General features: G+C 35.3%; 1 protein-coding gene across 1 annotated transcript in view; it reads right to left on the bottom strand.

Moving 5' to 3' along the window:
* Nucleotides 1–22,043, bottom strand: part of CLVS2 (clavesin 2) — a 71,985-nt gene that overhangs the window by 39,748 nt on the left and 10,194 nt on the right. Inside the window, exon 3 of the mRNA XM_032158153.2 lies at nucleotides 17,298–17,472. Coding sequence (XP_032014044.1) covers nucleotides 17,298–17,472 — 175 coding nt within the window. The remainder of the gene's footprint in view (nucleotides 1–17,297; nucleotides 17,473–22,043) is intronic.

The following is a 22,043-nucleotide window of genomic DNA, read 5'->3' as shown; positions in this document are numbered from 1 at the left end:
AAGATCAGGGTGCAGGCATGGCCAGGTTCTGGTGAGAGTCTCCTTCTTGATTTCCTCATGTGGAAGAGAGAGAGAAAGATAAAGCAAACTCTCTTGTGTGTCTCTCCTTATAAGAGCACTAATCTTACCATGAGGGCTCCACCTTTATGACCCAATTACTTTCCAATGACCCCACTGGAGATTAGAGTTTCTGCCTATGAATTTGGGGGTAGGGCAAACACAAACATTCGGTCCCTAGCATTGACGATAAACTGGCAAAATGTTGTGAGTTTAGAAGGTGAATAATACACTATTTTAAAACTATGTCATGAAGAGAAAGAGATAGAGAATAGGTCATAAACATTTGGAGAAAAAAATATAAAAATGAATAATATCAGATAGCTTCCAGTGTTCAAAGAAACAGGCTGCCTATGTCTTTGAAAAATTGTTTCATACAAGACACTGCATTCAGTAGAGTGGCATTAATCCTGTGTTCAAGATTTTAGCTAAATTTAGGAAAGACTTTTGTTGCCAAACTCAGAGATGAAAAGAGCTGCTATGTGAAGTAGTACACTAGCACGCTCTGAATGTGCACAAACAAAAGCTGCATGACCTTGTTTTGTTTGTTTGTTTGTTTTTTAAAGACAAGTTCTCGCTATGCTGCCCAGGCTGGTCTTAGACTTTTGGGCTCAAGCAATCCGCCTGCCTCAGCCTCCCAAAGTGCTGGGATTACAGGCATGAGCCACCGTGCCTGGAAGTTATGTGTACACAAGATGTTCAGCGATTTCTAAGTTTCCTTCAAATGCTAAAATTCTAAGATTCTAGACATGTTTGCACAAAACTTTTCATACAGGATCTAATATAGCATGTGCTTATCTGCCAAAACTGATTTAGATCTGTATAGCATAGCCAACAGTTCAACACAAAATGCCAAGAAATAGAATCCCTATTAAATGAGAATAATCACATTCAGGTGCTCTCTGATATTTTAATACTCAGTTTTTCACTCATGTGCACTTAATTATTGGTCTAGAAAGTCTAAATGAAAAATAATATGTCCAACTGTGAATTTGTAACCCTTAAATCTTTAAAGTATGCAAATAGTTGCTTATGATTTACCAACATTTGATCAGATTTTAGAAGAAAATAAATGTTATTATTAAAAATTCATGTAAGATGTTATGCTATTAATGTACTTCTCTGTAAATGCACAGTACATTAATATAATAAACACAATTTATCATCAGATACAGAGCAAATGCAAATATAAACCTTCTCAAGCAAACCCTTTCCACAAGAGATTTTAACATGCATAACAACTTATTTAATTTTTTTTCAAAGAATCTCTTTAAGCAGCATTCTAAATTAAGTCCCAAACTGTTGTCTTGCCAAGACTCCTGGTTTATTTCACTTAAGTTAAGCCTGATGAGCTTCAGGTACACATAGTATGGCAGAGCCCTTACTTCTAGTCTATGCAGAAGAAACAAGATAAGAAAACCAGTGGACCGGAGAGAGTGACTGTGAGAGAGATCATGCTTTCAGAAGACAATTGTAATCACCATGCACAGGAGAGACTGAACAGGGACAGGCTAAAGGCAAGGCAATGTCCTTATGTTCTGAGGTAACCAAGGTGAGATGAAACAGAGATTTAAATGAGGATGGAAGAAAAATGTGAATGGGAGAGGACACAGACAAAACTATCTCCCCCTTCCTTTTCGTTATCGCTTGGCCTGTACTAATGTGGACTTTTAGCATCTCTGGGCTGGTTTGCTATGAAAGTCTCTAAACTTCTTACTTCTTGAACTTTTCTCTTTAAAATTATCCCATTTTATGAGTATTTATAGGGTGAAAGTATAAACAAATGAATGATGTCACATTAATTTTTCTATTGTCCATTTTTCATGATTTGTTCCTCTACTCAAGATGCCACTGATTCTCCATTCTTCATAAAATAGAGTTTAAATTCAAAGTGCATCACATTTTGACCCTTATCTAACAGATGACTTCTTTACTTTATCTTGCTTGCTTTCCTTTGATCAACTCGTCACATCAGACTGCCTAGACTCATTACGATACCCATAATGCAATATATGCATTTTTGCCCCTGTACCTTAGCTCATGCTGTTTCCCTCCCTACATCTCTCCACATACCCAAAGAAAATCCTGTAAAACTTATTTTGCCATTTGTTGAAATGATTTTAATAACATAAGAATATAACTAACAGACAAGAACAATGCATATTGTTTAAAAGCGTGAGTGTCTTCATACGATGTAATTTTTCCCCTTTTTTGTTTTAACTTCATTCATGGCTATCTTATTCTAGATTTTCATAAAACTGTTTTTAAATGGTGCTTATTGATGGCTACCAGACTGAATTCAACTTCTTTCCCTTCCCCTACCAAAAACTGATCAGTACATGCCAGGTACAATATTAGCATAATATTTGGGATTTTATATGAATCTGATAACTTCATAAAATATGCTTTTCAAAAGATGTCTGATATTTTTCTCTAAGGCATATTTACATTTTCACTAACTCTGCTCCCTCAGGTCTTGCTATAAATTTCCTTTGTTGTCCCAAATGTGACCCATCACAGCTATATGTATTCACAATGCATAATTTTCTTAAGATGAGCAGCTGCAACTGCCTGATTCTATTAATTTGCGCATCAAACTATGCTAATATTATTTTTGAAATAGAGACTAACCTTTTTAACATAATGCATTATACATTTATTTGAAAAATAATTTGCTTTACTTTTTACCATACATCATGTCTCTTTGAAATAAAGATTTTAGAGTGAAAATATTATGTTCCTAATAGCAAAATATGTAAAATGCAGAAAATAAAAAAGAAAATTTCACCATAGTCCTATTATAGTATCATATAAGCATTGTATCCATTCCAATGCCTTTTATTCTGTCTTCGAATGTATTATTTACATCAAAGTGACAATATTTTACATTTGTTTATATTGCACATATTCCACTTAATATTATGCATAATCACTGTTCATATTTTTACACTTTGCAAATATTACTCTTAACATGGAAAGATCATCCTTCATAGAAATCTGTCTCACTCTATTTCCTTACTATATGCCTACTATATGGGTCACAATTTTTCAGCATTAAAATTATCAATATATTTATAAATTTATGATAAATATCATAAATAGTGCTATGTGTTTTAAGTGGCACTTCCTAGGTAACAGATGCCAAGACTAGTATTTGCTTACAGAAATTTTATCAGGGAGTGATCTCAGGAACAAAACTCATAAGGAAGAGAAAGAAACTAGGCAGACGGAGACATTCAACTATGATGCAGTCACAACAGAGGAAACTCCACAGAAAGCTCTGGAGTTGAGGTGGTCTCTCAGAATTGTCCATAATGGAGGAAATGGGTAAAGTATTTGTACTTGTGCATTGAACCTATCACATTATGTTTACTTATGTTCCCTTGGGACATAAAGTCTGGCAAAGTAGCTCCCTTTAAGCAAGGGCAATTCTTGGAGAGGGACTCAGCTTGAGCTATCAGCAGCGAACATTCCTGGCACCTGGGAGTATAACTGCCTTGGTCCTAAGGAAGGGAATCTAGGCAGCACACCACACTATACATTATAGGCAGCACACCACACTATACATTACAGTTCACTCTTTATACCACTCAGCTTCACTTGCTTCATGTATGTTAATATTATCTTGTGGAGAGGAACTTAAAACAGGATAGTGAGACAAATCACAGCTCTCACAGATGCTACTGGTCTCAAAGCACTTCCTTCTTACAGTGAATTTTTTCCCAACCAATGACAATGAGCCCAAGAACTGGGCTATGGATTCAGTCCACCAACTGTGAATCAGATCACAGCTAAAACTCCATTTATTCATCTTTTGCACCTATTCACTCCCACTCTAACGTGGGAGGGAAGGCGTGCTTAATAAGGGCTTTCCAGGTCTCCGGATATTGATGTCAGCTTAATTCCCGTGTCCAACAGATCTTTAAATAGCTGGGCAACCCCCTTATTCCCGTGTATAGTTACCCAGGTGAATGACTGTAAATCTCTTTGAAAACAACTGTTGAAGTAATTTTATACCCTTGGTATTGCAGGGTCTTTCTTCATGGGGATCTATGTTCTTCTTCAGTTCATGGATTTGGAGTCTGAGAACTGGCTCAGGTGAAGAAAGTAGGCACGATATCCTAAGCTTATATTGGGATAGCTGCCCTCATCCTTTGGATTTCTTTTGGTTGACTATTTTAATACCTTTATTGTCTTCCCATTTATATTTCTCATAGGAACACATGGCTTAATAATTATATCCAAAGCTTCCTGAGTACTAGGCGTCCCCTATGCTGCCATTCCAAGTGTGACAACTAATTACAATAATTGCACCCAACATACTTCTGATGTTAAAATGCCACAACCTGGCCAGTATTATTTCCAAATCTTATTATCGCCATTTTTCAAGAAAGTATTTCTCTAATACATTAGATATCTTTCTCATAGTCCTTTTGATGACTACTTATCGTAAATCTTTCAAATGCCTGAGATATTGAACCCTCCAGGGTGTGGTCTCTGAAGAGAATCCTACCCTATTTCATGTCAGGTGGAAGTTTTAATAATCAAAATTCTACCATATGCCTTTAGTCCACCCAGAGCCAATGGTATGACCCTCCTTGCTGCCACCTGGTGAGTTAGCTGAATTGAGTGTTTTTCTTACCATTGAGGGTCTCTTCATCTAGTTGAGAACAGTGAGGAGATATGTGTATATTAATCATGTCTATACAAATCTCTTCATGTGGTTTCAGTAGAAAATATTTGTGACATTCCCAAGAGTGAAAATCTCAAGTTTTATGTCCTAGGAATAAACAAGTGATTTCCATTTGTTGTAAAGAGCGAATACCTATGATAATCATTTTTAATCATTATCTTACAACATGGAAGGCCAGAGGCAGTGGCTATAAACTTCTAAGAGAAAAACTGCCTATGACTGCCTATGGTTTTTTAAAAAGAACATTATTTTCAGAAAATGGGGATGGTACATGTTCTTCATATCAAACTTCTGTTGGTGAGTTTTGTATGACGTGCCAGGTTTGGCTGATTAATTACATTATATAAAAAACATATTTCAGCCTGAAGGGTTAATCTTCTTGTTATCTAAGTTTACTTACATTCTCTTCTTGAGCATAGGACAAAAAAGAAATGAATGACCAAGGCTGATTTTAACCTTATAGGACTGGGTACCATGCCAATTTCTTTCATGTATGTCAATTCATATAATCATCACAATACCAGGTAGAGGCATTAGCCCTATTTTTGATGTGATAACAAAGACTTTGATCAGCTAAGTATTCTATCCAAAATTAAAATCTGGACCTGATAGGGGCAAGATTTAAGCCCAGGAATGCTTGATTCTAAAGTCTAACCTATCCTAGCAGTTGTCAAGAGAAGAGAAAACTGTGATTGGACTATACCCTATGTAATTGTTCTCCAAAATCCCTTTATGAAGAAGGCAGATAATCAAAATATGATTTTCCTAGAAGCTTGCTTGGATGAGAAAAAGTAAATCTCTTTCTTCCTTATATGGCCTCATGATAAAACTCAAATCACAGTACATCAATTCTCTCTTAATGTATATAACTTAAGAATGTTTTGTGCTTGTAAATTAGGTTATAAATAACCTTATGGGAAGCCTCCAAGGGAAAAGAAAAGGGAGGGGATAATTCTATTCTTAATACCAACACATGAGCTTCCAGTAAATAATTCCACCAACTCTAAAAACAGGAGCTGAATAATGAAAAACAAGCACTCTTGTAGGGAGAAGCTTGGCAACTCAAACACATAAACTGTGAGATTCAGGGACAATGCAGGAAAGCCCTACTTCTGCAGCAGCCTCAAGTTATTCTAAGAGAGGGGCCTTCTTTAAAAGCCTTGATGGCTAGAGAGAAACAGAACTGCAAAGGAGAAAAGGACACACCACAACAACTGAGTTCCAGAGAGCTCTCCATGGTGCTGCTCGAGTCAATCTAGGCTTCCTCTGATGGTTCCTAAGCAACATTTAGGTTACTTTTACTCTTTTTGAGTTAAGGTCTTTCCTAGTTCTAAATATCTATAAAACTGGAACAGAGTTTCCTGTTATTTACATAAGAGTGTTTTTACTTCCCTTTCCCTAACTAAATTATGTCTCCACATTTAGCATTTAATAGGACCTGCTTTGATGTTTATTGTCTACCTTATGTTAAGACATCATGCCTCAGTTATCATTAAATATAGTTTGTTGTCCAGTCCTACAGAAACCCATCATTGTTCTATGTGAGGCAGAATGTGCTTTCCCTTAGTCATCTTAAGAGAAATAATGGGCTGACCAGATGTATCTCCCTGAGATCTTTTGAAACCAAGTGATAAAGTTGCCCATCTGCTTGCATCACTACTCAGCTACAAATAAGCATGGTTTTGTAAGCTTAAGAGTCTTAGTTCAAGCCTGGTTGTATTTATTTGCCAAGAATTATAAGTACATCCATTAGAACTTTGATTTTGGAAATAAATTTGTTCCATATTTTACCCCAGGGGGTGAAAAAAGACCTCTCTGGGGATCCAGATCGAAGAGTATCATCTTTATCATCATCATTATCATCATCACCATACAATTACCATATAGAAAAAGAATAATTTATCTCCTAGCACCTTTATGCTAAGGTAAAAATGATGGCTAATGACCTTCATTTTTATCACCTTGTAATCATAAACTAATCATTGGCTTTAAGGCATTAAGGAGCTTCCAAGTCAACATGGCAGACTGAATAAGCACACTTTCCTTACCTCCCTCCACAAGTTTAAATGACAGTAGACCGTACAAACTATGATGAATTTTCAACACTACTAGAAACCAAATAAGGCAGACTAACATTAGTAAATCAGACAGTTTGATAAAATTTTAGAAGATAAAATGTACATGTGGCTCTAACTTCTACTTCCGTGAAGATGGGATGGTTATAATTTTCCCCATTCCTCCCATTAAGTATAACTAAAATGCCTAAACATTATATATAAAATAAACTTAAAAATACTCTGAAAGGTAAGGAGAATAAGGCATACCAGCTAGAGGCCTTGATACCCAAATAATGACACGGTGGTAAGCTTCCTTAGTTTGATTTTTGCCTCATAGATCCCAAATTTAAAGCTAAAGAAACTGGAAAACCCTATGGGCACACAAAGACTAAAAGCCATAAGAAAAGCTTGTTCTCACTAACCAAAGAACCAGGAAAGATACATACTAGCAACAATTTTAGGTAATAACTGTATATTCTAGCCAAATATCAGGAAAAAAAAAAATATGGCCTCATCCTCACCCGTACCAGCAAAGGCTGAGAGGGGAGCCTACAGTTACAGCCTCACCAAGCTGTAATAAGACATCTCATCCCCATATGAGTGATGCCAGAGAAGGCTGCGTAGGCAACCAAGTCCTTCATTCCTGCTGTACCAATGCCAATTTCCTGGTTGTGATATTATACAATTGTTTTAGAAGATGCTACCATTGGGAAAGACACATATGGGATCTCTTTGCATTATTACTTACAACTGCATATAAATCTATAATACAATGGTCTCAAAATAAAAATAAAACATTAATCAAATATATGTAATTACAAAACAGAAATGTTATTATATACAGAGGATTAAGAACACAAATACAAAATCCATGCTATAGAAACACCAAAAAAAATCAGAGGAAAAAATAATAATTTTTTTTTAACTGAAAAATGTATGAAGTGTCTGGTGGACACATAAAAAGATCCCCTCCCGGTTGGGTGCTTGAATGCCAAACATAACAAAAGAGATATTAAAATATTTTACAGAGAGATTTCAGCTACCTACAAAGTAATAAGAACTTGTTTGAAGCCAAGGTTCTCATCAGAAATAATGGATGCCTAACAACTATAAGATAATAATTTCAGAGTACTAAGAAAAAAATTATTTTGAAGTCATATTTGTATACCTAGTAAAACTGTCAAACAAATGTGAAAACAAAATAAACACATTTTAGAGAATGCAAATATTCTGCACTTTTACCCGCCTCTCTCCGTACTCTTTCAGATAAGTGAACAATGACAAAAACCCTTAAGATTGAGTCTAGCAAAACAAAGGAAAGAGAGAGAAAAGAATTCTAAGATTTGCAGCAATGAAATTCGAGAAAGAGCTAAGATGACACACAGGTGAAATTTTTTAAATTTCTAGGATGACAGCTCTAATATGGGACTAATAAAAAGAGGGAAAAATTATAACATAAAGAGCTTCTAAAATATTCCCAAGAGGAAAGTTGATTATTTGAAGTATATAATATAATTGATAGACTAAGTAATGATAATGTAATTTTAAATTTTATTTATTAATTTCTATACTGATTAAAATTGTATTGATTTCTGCATGTTTTCAGTATGTGGCTAAGCAGTAAGTAAACCTCCAACCAGTTTTTAAAGTACTTGATAAATCTTGATAATATGGTGAATCTTATTGACATGCTGAAGATTAACAGTGATTCTATTCTCTAAGTCCACACATATAACAAGACTTTATCGTGAAACTCTCTCAGTATTGTAGCAGCTAGTATTCATTTCTGAAAGTTTCTTGTTAGGCCACCTCCTTTTTAAAAATGTCTTATTCTCATTGTATGACAACTGAATCCCAAATTTGGATGATTTCTAACTTCAAGGCAAAGCACCAGCTATATTGCTACAGTTTGACCATCCCAAATCTGAAAATTCAAAATCTGAAGTGCTCCAATATTCAAAACTTTTTGAGCACTGATATGGTATTCAAAGGAAATGCTTGTTGAAACATTTCAGATCTTGGGTTTTAAGATCTGAGATACTCTACTGGTAAGTATAATGCAAACTCTGAGAAATACAGAAATGCAAAATACTTCTGATCCCAAGCATTTTGGATAAAGGAATATTCAACCTGTGTAGCTATTGTGATAATTTATTGTATCAATTTGACTAGACCAAGGGGTGCTCAGGTATTTGGTTAAACATTATTCTGGGTGTCTGTGAGGGTGTTTGGGATAGGGTTAACATTTGAATGGATAGACAGAGTAAAGCAGACTGCCCTCCCCCGGGGGGAGAGGCCTCATCCAATCTGTCAAAAGTCTGAATAGAAAAAAAAGGCAGAGTAAGAGTCTCACTCTAATCATCTGTCTTTGAGCTGGAACACTGATCATCTCCCACCTTTGAACTTGAACTTGGACTATTAACTTATACCATAGGCTCTTTTGGTTCTCAGACCTTTGGACTTGAACTGGACCTAAACCATCAGTTCTGCTGGGTCTCAAGCTTGGTGAATGCATATTCTGGGACTTCTCAGCCTCCATAACTGCATAAGCCAACGTCTTATATAATAAATCACCTTATATATTTGTTCTATTTCTTTGAAGAACCCAGACTAATGCAGCTGTCCTAGAGATGGTCTTAAGAATTTACAGGAATAATTTACCTTTTTTTTCTTTTTAAATTCAGGATGTTTGGAAATACTCATCACAGGAGCCAGGGAAATTTGTGGAGTAGAATTGATTGAATCACAGGTGTATTGCATTTGTTATAGAGAAATAGCTATACTGATACAAAAAAATAGAAATTGCCTGCCCCTTAACCTATGCAAAGCTAGTCAGGTACAGAGAACAGTCAGTACATAGAATGAATTGTAGGGATGATATATTTATTCCTTTGTACTTGAATGTAGGAATTAAAGTTCCTCGAAACACTGCCTGATTATCAACTCTTCCTTTCACAGAACATAAGCAAAACACCCCTTACAGTGCCGATTGAAGAATCATCAAAATTATTTTAGAGGGTCAGCATTGTGAAAGAGAGTACAAGGTGCCCACCCATTCCTCCTCTTCCTAAGACCAAGTTATATTCAATTTCTCAGCCTCCCTTGTCATAATGATTGTCCGTTGTCTGAGTTCTAGCCAGCGGAATGCAAAAGGCAATGATGTGCAACACATCCAGATCTGACCCATAGGAATCTATCACATGTGATTCTCCCTGCTTTTTACCCTACAGGGAAAAGGAATAAAATTCAGCAAAGTGGCCTTGGAAACCATATGGAGAAGACAGCAGGGCAAGAAGGTGGAAGGAATACGGGCCACTGAATCAAAAGGAGCAGCACCATCACTTAGACTTCATGTGAGAGATGGTTGAGTCAATGTGCACATTTTGGTGTGTTGGTTATAGCACCTATCATTAAATTAAGTAATGACCTTATACTCATCCATGTTTTAAAACTCAAATTGAAGACTTGCAAAATGTAGTTGACTTTAGGCCATAGAAACACACTGTTATTAATTGTGCATCAAATGGTATCCCAGGATGAATCCAAGGAGGCATTCCTCTTGTGAGTTTATTGTGGCTTTTCCAAATGCAGATGAGAAGAAAACCAAGCCCATTTAAAAAAAAAAAAAAAAAAAAAAAAAAAAAAAAAAAGCTATTCAGAATATATAGAAAAAAGAGTATTTTAGTTTTCAGAACAATCTTAAGAGAATAGAACAAGAGTATTATTCATGGATAAGAGAGAATCACTCAATTCTAAGATTCTGGCAATATAGTACCAGAATTTTTAAATATAAGAAAACAAAACTAACCCTTTAAATTGATATTTTGAAAGATTTTAATTAAGTGTTCATGAGATAAATTTTATAAAAATGAAATGAATAGACATTTAAAAGACAAGTATGTCAATTTCATCAGTATCTACAGAAAAAATCGATGCCATTGAGTCCTAGTGTTTTAAAAGGATAAATTGATGTTCGCATTTTGGAGTTTTGATCTGAAGAGAGAAAAAAACGAGGTTTTGCTGGGAAAGAAGAACACATCAAGATGCATTTACATTGCTGCTGAAAAGAATAAGAGAGGGCCTGCATTCACTCATCTTTTTTGTTCTCTAGTTCAGGACATGTCTAAACATAGCCAATAAAATGAAATCCAAAGTAGTTCATATGCTTTGTTCAGTTCTTCATTATAGATAATTACTTTTTATCCATTTGTCATTAGCTCAATGACTCAGACCAAAAAGTGTTATTTTCTTCTTTCCCTTGTATTACTTCAATTATTCTATTATTTGAAGCAAAATGATAACAAGTCACATTGTCAGTGGTTGAAGGTGTAGAAGTATTAAATTTTATTAATAATTAGTAATTCTCTTTAATTCAGTAAATGTTAAATAACCCTAGAGCACTCATTTCTCTATTTTACTTTTTGTCAAGGTTGACACCTGCTTCCTACAACTAGACACTTTTCACAGATTTAGCTGCTAATCAAAAGAAATGAACAGCAATTTTAACACAAGAAAAATACATCAATTATATGTACATACCTACACAGGTATATGTACAGAATTAATCTAGTCCATTATCAAAGATTATATAATCCTTAGCCTGCTTGCTGAACTGAATATTATATATAGCTTTTACCTATTGTCAGCTTTTAAGAGAGACTTACAATGTCCTACTTCTGAGAACTAAACCTCTCAGCCAAACTACATTCTCACACCATGAAATAAAGCAACTTTAGGGTTTTCATTCATTTTGTTTTAGGTTAAGTAACAACTAAGAAGAAGCACACTTAGCTCAGTCAGCTATGCATGTGACGAACAAAATGTCACTTTTTTTTACAAACTACCCTTGTCACTGTTTCTCAATGTGGTAATGCCTGTGCATACAAAATGTAGAAATAAACGTTCCCATCTCCAGGCTGCCTGAATGAATACAGTTCATGAGTCTGTGTGCTTACTTTCAAAAAGATAGGCATTGCTTCAGCCCCCTCCCACCAATGCATCATAATGCTGCCTTAAGCTTAAAATGTAGCTGGTAAACAAGAGGTTTCTGCTATTGTCTAAAGCATTCTAAGCCTGAAAACTATTGGCAGCTTAACAACCACTGCAAAGAACACTGTTGTAAAACACAGACTCCTTTTGTTTTATTATGAATTCCTAATTTAGTCAATATCTCACTAAGTTCTTTTCTACACTCTCCCTTAACCATCTTACACACACATACACACACACACACACACACACACACACACGCAATTTCAAAGCTGTTAGAAATTACAAATAGGTAGGACTTGAAGGACTGAATAAGCAAATGCTATAGCAAAGCTAAGGGAGCTCCTCACGCCCCAGCCTTGGACAGTGATGTTCCAAGTCATTAGCATGTCCTGTATTTTTGGCAAGATTCCCTAGGTAGGACTGGGCTTCCAAACGCTTAGAGCCAGAATGTGTAGCAGAAGCACTTTTTGCCTTCCACATGAATGATCACAGCTCTCAGAGCTAGCAGATTGGTGGCTGTTGGTAACACTGGGCCCTTGAGTCAAATGAAAGGACCAGTGAATTGATTACATATTCTTTATTCTGTCACAAGTTCTACTTAATAAGAGCTCTTACAATATCTGGCACTATTTTAGGCATTTTGTGATGGCCCTATATCTGAGTCTTATGTAGCAATTCAAAGAGCTATTCAATCCCTTGTTACAGCCAAACCCCTTGCCAGCAAGCCATGCCTTGACTACATTATGTACTTAATGGCAGATGGAGTTTGGGGAGTTCTGTGAAATTGTGAAGGCAAAAGCACAGAGACCCAGTAGGGCAGAGCCAAGGGAGAAAAACAGATAAATATGTCTCAAGCGCAGCAGGGTAGGGCTAGGGCAAGCTAAAAAACATCTATAAATTGGGAGATTCTGGATTTATAAAAGAATCCAAGTTTCTCATTAATAAAGAGTTTTAGAGATATTTTATTTAAAAAAAAGTAACCCTCCCCCTCCCCCCAAAAAAGCACGTAATTTTACTGTAAATTCAGAGTCTAAGCTGTTGTAGGTATTTCTAAACAGTTTGTGTTTTAGTTGGCTTTCCAGGCAGATATCTTAGTCGACCAGTCACATTCACTTAATCTTGTATTGATTTTCTAAGAAACTTCCTGTTTCTATGACTACTCTAATCAATTAACTTCTTGTAAGTAGGAAGACAATTTTCTCTTTTTCTTTTCTATCAAATAAAGCCGAATACTTTCTAATTTTTTCTTTTTTTTTTTGTTTGCCACCCTGAATACTTCCTTTCCACAAAAAAAAAAAAAAAAAAAAAAAAAGCCTGATGCTGTGCCTTACCTATTAAGGAAATACATTTTGTTGGTAAAAATGGTTGTTGTCTTTCATATTTGAAAACATTTGAAGATTTTTGCACAGAGAAAGCATATAAACTTACCTTGGACCAATATTATGAATGGCTTATCACTTTGTTGTTATACTAATAAAAGTTATCTTTGGTGATCAGCAAAGTGGCTTCCCCTTGGCCTTCATGCTTTATCCTGGAGAACTGGGAGGCTAATAGTCACTTAAAGAGATGACTCACTGGGAAAAGAACATGGTTCTGCCATGCGGTGTCAAAAAAGTCCAAAGCCACAGGCCAGCCATTTGCGACATCTTTAGTTAGAACTGCACTGTCTATTCCAATACATAAATTTCACCTACATTAATATGTGAAAATTTGAGTATTGGTGGGAGAAGTTACTTTGATCTGGGCCTTCCTACTCTTTCTTAGAGACAGGCCTGGAAACAACAGAAACAAGATTCACGAAAGACATTGGCCTTTGGAGTCAGACAACCAGCACCAGAACTCAAGCCTTGAGGACAGCTGAGAAAACTTGATTAGGCATCTTAAACTCCTTAAAGTTTCATTTCTTATCCTACAAAAATGAGACTATTATAATTATTTCAAAGGTGGTATGGGGTTCTCCAGATCTAACTTCTCTTTCCTTTGATCTAAGTCAGTTCATTTATCCAAAGGATGTTTTCAAATCAGAGAAGTGATTAGGACACTTTCCTGTCCCAAACCTTCCTATATTTGGAAAGCACAAGCCACACCATATAGTATGCAGTCTTTTATGCCATAGAGCCAGGGTTCAGCCTGCCCTTCCAGCCTCATCTCTGGTTATTTTCCTCAATTCATTTGCCATTCTAGCCATGTTAACAAAGATTCATCCTGTGTTTTCAGCTTCCTATAGCTGCATGTTTGTTCAGAGTACTACCCCAGTGTTGCTCTGATCAATATGTCCTTCCTGTTTTTGTCCACTTAGCAAACTTTCGCTCAACTTTCAAAGCCAAGGATATCTCCACAATCCCTACCTTTCCAGCTATGCCTGGAGCTTCTTCCAAAAGAAACAAAGGTTAAATTTCACCAGGTGAAACAATCTCATTCTTTGCTTCCAACATGAAAATGTATTTTATTTGCCACCCAACATAAAAATATCTAGATGCTATTTAACTACAGAAAAATTGTAGAAAAGAATGCAGTCTGTGTATCTAAAGTCTGAACACCAAAAGAATATTATGGTATTATTCAGATTCCCAAAGTCATTCAACTTTAATTCATCACAGTTTATGTAGTCACTGACTTGTGAGAAAGGCAGCACACATCCAGAAAAATATGGCACCTGAAAAATGAGCTGATCCACATCAATTACTTTAATTATTGATATTACCTGCCAGGTACAAGACGTATCATTTCTAATATAATAACACTTGAAAACTGGTATAAATGAATAGACTGAGATTCAAATAAGTGCCCAAGTATTTGATGCATGGCAGGGTTGCCATCCAAATCGTGTTCTGTCTGCCTCTAGAACCTTTCTATTTCTACCCTTCCACATTGTCCCTTAATTGATCTTATACTATATTCATGTATGAATATATATAATAATGGTTCATGTATGAATATATATAATAATGGTTCATGTATCTATATACAAGGTATACGGTGCTATCTCTAGCCAGGTCACTTTAAATACTCTTTAGCTTATGAAAAAAAGTAGGTTTATGATGTGGATTGATAGGTTACAGCCAACTCAAGAGGAAAAGAGACAAGGAGTCTTCAAAACAGAGTTACATCCCATTCATAATGCACGTAAGTTTCCTCTCTGGCTGCTAGATTGATAGCCTTTCTTATTTTTGGTTCAATTCCCTATAATATTTCTTATGTTTGTCTAAATAAAGGTGACATGATAGCAGAATTAAGGCATAAGGTCTAATTGACTTATTTAAAATCTTCTCATTTCTTCATTTTACTGACTAACTAGAAGAGGTTTATTACTGTTGTGGTATTGATGGTCTTGGCATGGTGGTGGCTGTGTTTAGCAACCTAAAACCGTGTATGTATTTTCACTTCAAACATTTTGTGGTCTTATGTTGATATTGAGAAAAATGTTTATTCATATTCTGAATGAAACATATAGTGGTACACAATATTTCTCACATAGCAAATGCAAAGTAAAACAGTGACTTGATTTAAAAAGTCAGAAAGTGTTACTTCAGTACGAGACTAAATATGAGATCATGCATGTCGCAACGGAACATTTCTAGCAATCCTATATTCTTATTCAGAATTACCATTGTTTTTAGATACACATATAGTAGACACAGATGCAGATACAGACACATACATAGGTATAGATGTAATTATATGGCATTAAAAAGTCAATTTGGACTTAAAATAAAAATAAGTTTAAAGGTTAGTAACACATCAAATCTATTTCCAGCAAGAGCTTTCTTCTCTTAAGTGGCTTCTTAATTGGGAATTAGGAGGAATCAACCCTTCTTACTCTGTCTTGTGTTCTGGGAAAAAGGAGAAAGGGGCTGAGATATTTGTGGGGAACAGAGAGAAGGCAGCTCCAAATGTGCAGCCATTACAGGTCCATGCAGGGAACGGGATTATTTCCTTCACTAGACATAAGCACAGAGGTTTCATCTGAGTGTAGTTCCTGTGGTATTCATAGGGAGCACTTAAAGAACTTCTGATAGTAGTTACAGCTAACAAGGAAGCTCCCAAACATCTCCAAATTGTCAGTTTGTTCTCCTGCAATGACTTATCACAGTATTATTTAAAAACTCCATAAAGTAGGTTGGAAAATAGCAAGAGTCTATTCTTAAAGTGTTTTTTTTTTTAAATTTCTTGGGAAAAAAATATGAGTTCTCCAGTCCTTCGTGAGCTGAAGGCCTAGCCTAGCTCTAGTGCAAAGAGAAGACACAGGTTAAATAGGATAACAATTATAAAAGGTTAGGTTACCATTCTGTGTTAGGTAACATAGTGGGTGGTAACCAATCTTGTTCACAAACTGAAGAATACGATACTGCTGGAAAAAGGGCAGAGTTAGGACTGATTCTATATGATACACACATTTCCAAACATGCATTATCTTATGCTCTCTACCATCCTGTATTAACTGTCCCTGTGGAGGTTTTTAAAAAGCATTGTTTAAGATAAGAGAGGAGCAAGGCTGTCTCACCAAGAGCAAGTCAGGAAGCCTACATCAGGAAAAACCTATATGGAGAAGAAACATTAGTGTGTCTTATTCAGTCCAGAGGCAGAAATCAAAGATTTCCCGCACCTGGAAAAGTTGCCCACTTTTAAGAGGTCAGCAGTTATCAATTTAGGTGTGTATAGATGCAGTCAGAAATTACTAATGAGTAAAAATCTAGATGACTTGGGCTTACTCAACATTGATGCCCCAGTCTAATGAATGACATCACTCAAGGACTAACTTGCAAATATTTTTAGAAGTTTAAAATCAATTCCATAAGTGTTGTACACAAAGTAGCATAAAGCAAAGAGAGAGAATAGAAGGACACCCTGGAAGTTAAAAGCAACTTGACAATAGCAGGTTTACGACAGACCACTAAATAATAATATGTTTCCCATCTTCTAATTCCCAAGTAGTTAAACATTATTTACTGGAAGAAGCACTATTCCTGTATAAATTCCATGTGACAGCCGTTCCCACTCACAAAAAAACCAATGAACTCTAAAGAAAATTTCAGAGAGATGATCTTTGCATCTTAGAGACCAAAAAACATATTGATTGACTTTCCAACAGTTGAACATATTGCTGATCATATCCCAAATTCACCAGGTTAAATGAAATAATGAAGAAAATATTTAGCTAATTAATAGGCACAGAAAAGAGAAACAAAAACAAGCCTAAATAGCTAATCATTACAATCTAAAAAATGTTGCTTGTTCTGATTTTCAAGATTAAAAATCTCAGCTCATTACCTATATTTATGTTTAGACGGAGCACTGTGCTAGTGTCACAAACTCTCTTCCTTCAGCGTTTCTTCTATAATCCTTTCTTCAGTTAGTATTTTAATATTTGTGCTCAACAACTACAAATTTTTTTTGCTTTTGTTATTCTGTAAGTAAGACATTTTTTCATTCTAACACATTAGACAAGAGAAGTCAAACACAAGAGACCAAGGAAGTAGGTAATTTCCATATCCTACCTGCAGGCCTTCAATAGCTAATCGCAGCATACTTGGTGTGAGTTTAGAGGCTTGCTTGAAAGTGAAGTTACTCCAGTCTATGATCAAAACAAATCCATTCACTTGAAGCTCAGGATCTTCAATCATGGCTTCTAAAGAAAGTAAGATGGCACGCAAAATATCCACCAGTGTGTACCTATCCGCAACAGAAAAGTACTAAATTAGGTCTGACAACCACTTTTCCAAAAAGCTATAAAATATTTTCTAGCACACTAAAAATTCACTTTAAAGTACCTTCAGAATCTCAAGGAAATAATTTTGTTTAAAAACCTATTTTAGGAAGAGGTTTAATTTATATGTACTCCAAGAACATAGTCGAATTTAACATGTATTCTGCCCAAACAAATGGAAATGCTTTTTCATATTTTATCATCATTTAGTTTACCTCCAGGCCTTCTTATGATTTTCTAAAATCTCATTCAACTAACCCAAAACTAGGCATCACATGTTTTAAGTGGTTCAAGAATGCCTTCCGTAATATTGACATTTCATATCTTTGTATTTGAAAAAACTGAGAATGAGATTTGAGTGAGTCTCATCAATAAATGAAAACACTGTACATGACAGCTATCAATAAAAGTTACTCAATTCAAATTACTTGTATTGAGTTTGTATCATAAAGAACAGGAAAGGTGGAAGGGATAGAAAGAGAAGGAGATAAATATAAATAAAAGTGGGAAAAGTCATGGAAATTTACCAACAATAATACAAGCCATCCTAATTCAAGGGTTGGATCTGTTTTTGTTTTGTTTTGTTTCATTTTGTTTTGTTTTGTTTTGTTTTGTTTTGTTTTCTGCTTTTCACCTTAGCAGGTTAGTTCCTGGAACGTTCCAGTAACCCAATAAATGCTCTTTATATTACTGTAAAAGGGACTTGACTAGAGTAGAAAGACACTGGTTGGAGATTAAGACACTGCTTCAATGGAGGCAATGGAACTAAGAACAAAAATAAGAAGCCAAATTTGAGTGGCATTTTAGACAATCTTGTTATACTGTGACAATGTGAGGACTGAAATTAGGGAAGGATAAAAAATGACACATATTTTAGCTTCAGAGCCTGAATACATAGTAAAATTTTTAATCAATATCAATAATGCAAAAATAGGATACTGTTGGAAATGGCTGGAAATACAAAGTTTTGAATAGAACTTATTGTATTTGAGAAACATATAGTACACCCAGAGAGGTATATCAAGCAAGCTTCTGAAAAAAATGGATCCTAAACTCATGGGAGAGCTCAAAATTGAAAATTCTGGAATTAAGAGCATATAGACTCTAAGTTCAATGAAGTGAAGGAGGTAATGCCGTCAGAGCTAAGAGAAATATCAGATAATTATTCTAAAAAAGGAATCCCTAGAAATCTCAGCACTTTAAGAGGGGTCAGAAATTTTATGGAAGATGTTAACAATTTCAATTTTTATACACCTTGCATTTTAAGTTTTTTTCTCCAGACACATTCAGGGGAGATTTCAGGAATAGCTAGAGAAAGAGATCTGGACCTCAGGAAAGAGGCAGGATGGAGAGGCGAGTGGATTAGGAGTCAAAGTCATTCCCATTTAGTGGAAATGATGAGTTCGTTAGGAAGGCAGTATGATACAGTGAAGATATATGAGGAAGAAGGTCTATTTTTACTTCTAAAAACACTTGGATGTGCTAGGAGAAAGCATAGTAGTTCAGAAAGGAAAGAATAATTAACATCAGAACTTCAGGCAATTTCTCACCATTTCAGGACCTCATTTCTTCACCTGTAAAATCAGCAGTTTGGAACAGAATCTTGTTTAGAACCCTAGCATTAATCAAGCACAGGGCATGGTGTCAGAAGACTTCAAGATGCAATCTCTGCCCGGCGCCTCATTAGCCATATGGTCCTGGATATGTCACTGATTTATAATTCTGAGGATCAGTTAACTGTCCCTATCTCATGCTATTCTCATTATCTCATTGGCCATGTTTGGGGGAGGGGTGGGGGCAGCACCGGAGAGTCATCAAAGAGATGACTCAGGTGAAAACATTTGTACAATTTTGCACAGTTCTAGGTATAAACAGGTGTTCAGTAAATGTTGGTTGGAATACACACATAGCATACTTTTTGTTAGAATGATAAGCATAGATATAGTTTATTAGGCAGAGTATAAATCAGAAATGATAATATTTAGGATAGGCTATTACTATTATAAAAGTCAAAAGGCCTAGGGATACAGCATCCAAAAAACTACCTGAATATATGAAATAATAAAACTTTTTATAGAGCTCTACTATGCATTTGTTATTAAATCTCTGAAACATGTGTGGGTGAACACCTTTAAAAGTCCCTTTATGGCTGGCCTACCTCCATTCTAAACATAATGGCCTGACACACTGTCAGGACCTGAAACCTATAAACACAGGCATTGGAAGGTTGGAGCAGGAAGACTGTATTTCTGGTTGAAATTCAGACCCCCACCAAAAAAAGAAGTTTTAATTTCTGAAATTAATAATAATATCATAGTAAAGAAAATTAAGGATTCAAAAAGTCCAGCTTCAAAGGTTTCCCTCATTAGGAGGTTTACCATTCTTATGTTATCCACAAGAAATCAAATAGCATTAATACCAAAATGCCATTAAATAAAATTTAAATTTGAAATCAGCTTCGGAAGGATGATACACGTTGTATGTAGTAAAAATTAATCAAGGTACCAATAAGGACTGAAAACAAGAGGCAATGTGTTTTAAATAACACACTTGAAGTATGGTTCTCCTAAACTGTTTCAAAATCAAGACAAAAGTTGATACACATATCATTATTCCAAAGAAAATAATATAAGGCAAATCCCAAAATCAGCAATGAAGAAAAGTAGGTTTGCAAAATTTTCAACAGTAAGTCTAACCACCTTTTTTGAATTCAATATCTGCTTCCAAGAAGAGAATCAAATGATTTTTATAAAAATCACATTAATTTAGAAGTTTAGAAAAAGAAACATAAAAATACACTAGCTAACTCCATTCAATGGGCAGGTCAAAACCACTCTTGACTTAACTCCAGTCCTCTTTGTCAAACATCTCACATTATTACCATTAGCAGCTCAGCAGGCTATTCCTCAGCAGAACAGTACTACACAGGATCTTGCCAGAATCTGTAAAATATCTTCCAAAGAAATGTAGCATCTATGAATTTTATCTCTTCAGGACTCCTGCCATACTCTCCTTTTTAAAATTATTTTAACTGTTATAATTTACAAATTAGAGGTCACTACAATGAAATACTCTACTTGTTCATGTTTGGGGTTTACATTGAAACTGTGTGAGTTCCACCATTGTTATTCTTCTCTTGTATGCTGAAAGAAAGCTATAAATCAAAACTAGCACATTATTGCAGCTCTTGACTCCTGATTGTGCTTCTCAAAATAGCATTAAGTAAAATTTGAATTTGTGAAAAGAATGCTGCGTAGCATGTAGTAAGAAGAAATCATGACACCAATAAGAAATTTTACAACTGACACCAGACTATGTAGAATACTGCTCTTGAAAAGAATAAAAGCTGCTAGAACACATAAACAACATATGGAGAAGACTTTAATATGCATAGCAACTATGTACTACCTGTGCAATCAGAAGGAAAACATCTAATCCCTCTTGAAATTTTTCAGTTATGAAATCAGTCTTCCTTGCACAGTAGGGTATATAGTCATGAATTAATTATTTGGGGCATGTTTATGTAACTTAAAAGCCTTTTTCAAAGTAAAACTCACAGCTATTAACAAATACAAAGTAAAATGGGGATCCTTGATTATTTGTCTAATCTCAGCTTGGTCTCACACACCTTGAAGTTACTGAACTTTTCTAAGTCTCCATTTTCTCTTTTAAAAATGGTGATAATAATAGTTACCTCATAGGACAGAATGTGAAATACTTAGCCCAATGGGTATCACATAGCAAACAATAAATGTTAACTTCTATGACTTCTACAATTGTATGACTTTTGCTTTTTCAGCATTCACATATTCTATACTTGCTTTTTGTACTTTTTAACCACTTAATCTTAACTTCATAGAATTGTTGTGAGGACAAAATGAAACAAAATAATATATGTAAAGTTTTTTAACAGTACTTGACATATAATAGAAACCATAAATATTTTCTGCAATTATTGCTGTTGAAACTCTTCTATTTGGTTCTGTGATGCTGCATTGAACTTTTTTTCCTTCCACTTTTCTGGTCAGTCTATTATCTTTCATCTTTGGTTCCCTGCTGCAATCATCCAAATGCAGAAATAAGACTTTGTTCCCCTGCTGTCATCATATAGTATCTCCTGGAGTTACCAAATCATGCACTCATCCCTTTAGCCAATACATTGGTGACGGCTCGATATCCACAGAGCTAGTGTCAGTCCTGTGCAACATTCTCATCTTTCTAGTTGCCATTTGAACATCAGCACCTTAGTGACTCCTTGCTACCTGAAATATAGTAGTGTAACTCAATTTAGTGTCTCCCATTTTCCTCTGGGATTGCCTACATTAATCAATTAATGAAGAATCATTCTCAAATATTCCCTTTCCTTCTCCCTCTACATTTATTCACCAAGTCCTAATTTTTTTTTGTCTTTTATATATTTATACGTCTTTGGCATCTAACTCTTTCTACTAGAGTCCTAGCTTTATTTCCTAATATAATGGCACTTGTGTCTCTTTTTCTCTCTCCCATCTTTCTCTTCCAGAAATCTTGCCTACCC

This window comes from Hylobates moloch, unplaced genomic scaffold, assembly GCF_009828535.3.
Source record: "Hylobates moloch isolate HMO894 unplaced genomic scaffold, HMol_V3 SCAFFOLD_2, whole genome shotgun sequence".
Classification (NCBI taxonomy): Eukaryota; Metazoa; Chordata; class Mammalia; order Primates; family Hylobatidae; genus Hylobates; species Hylobates moloch.
The sequence above is the reverse complement of the archived record's forward strand: the minus strand, read 5'-3'. Positions and strand labels throughout refer to the sequence as shown.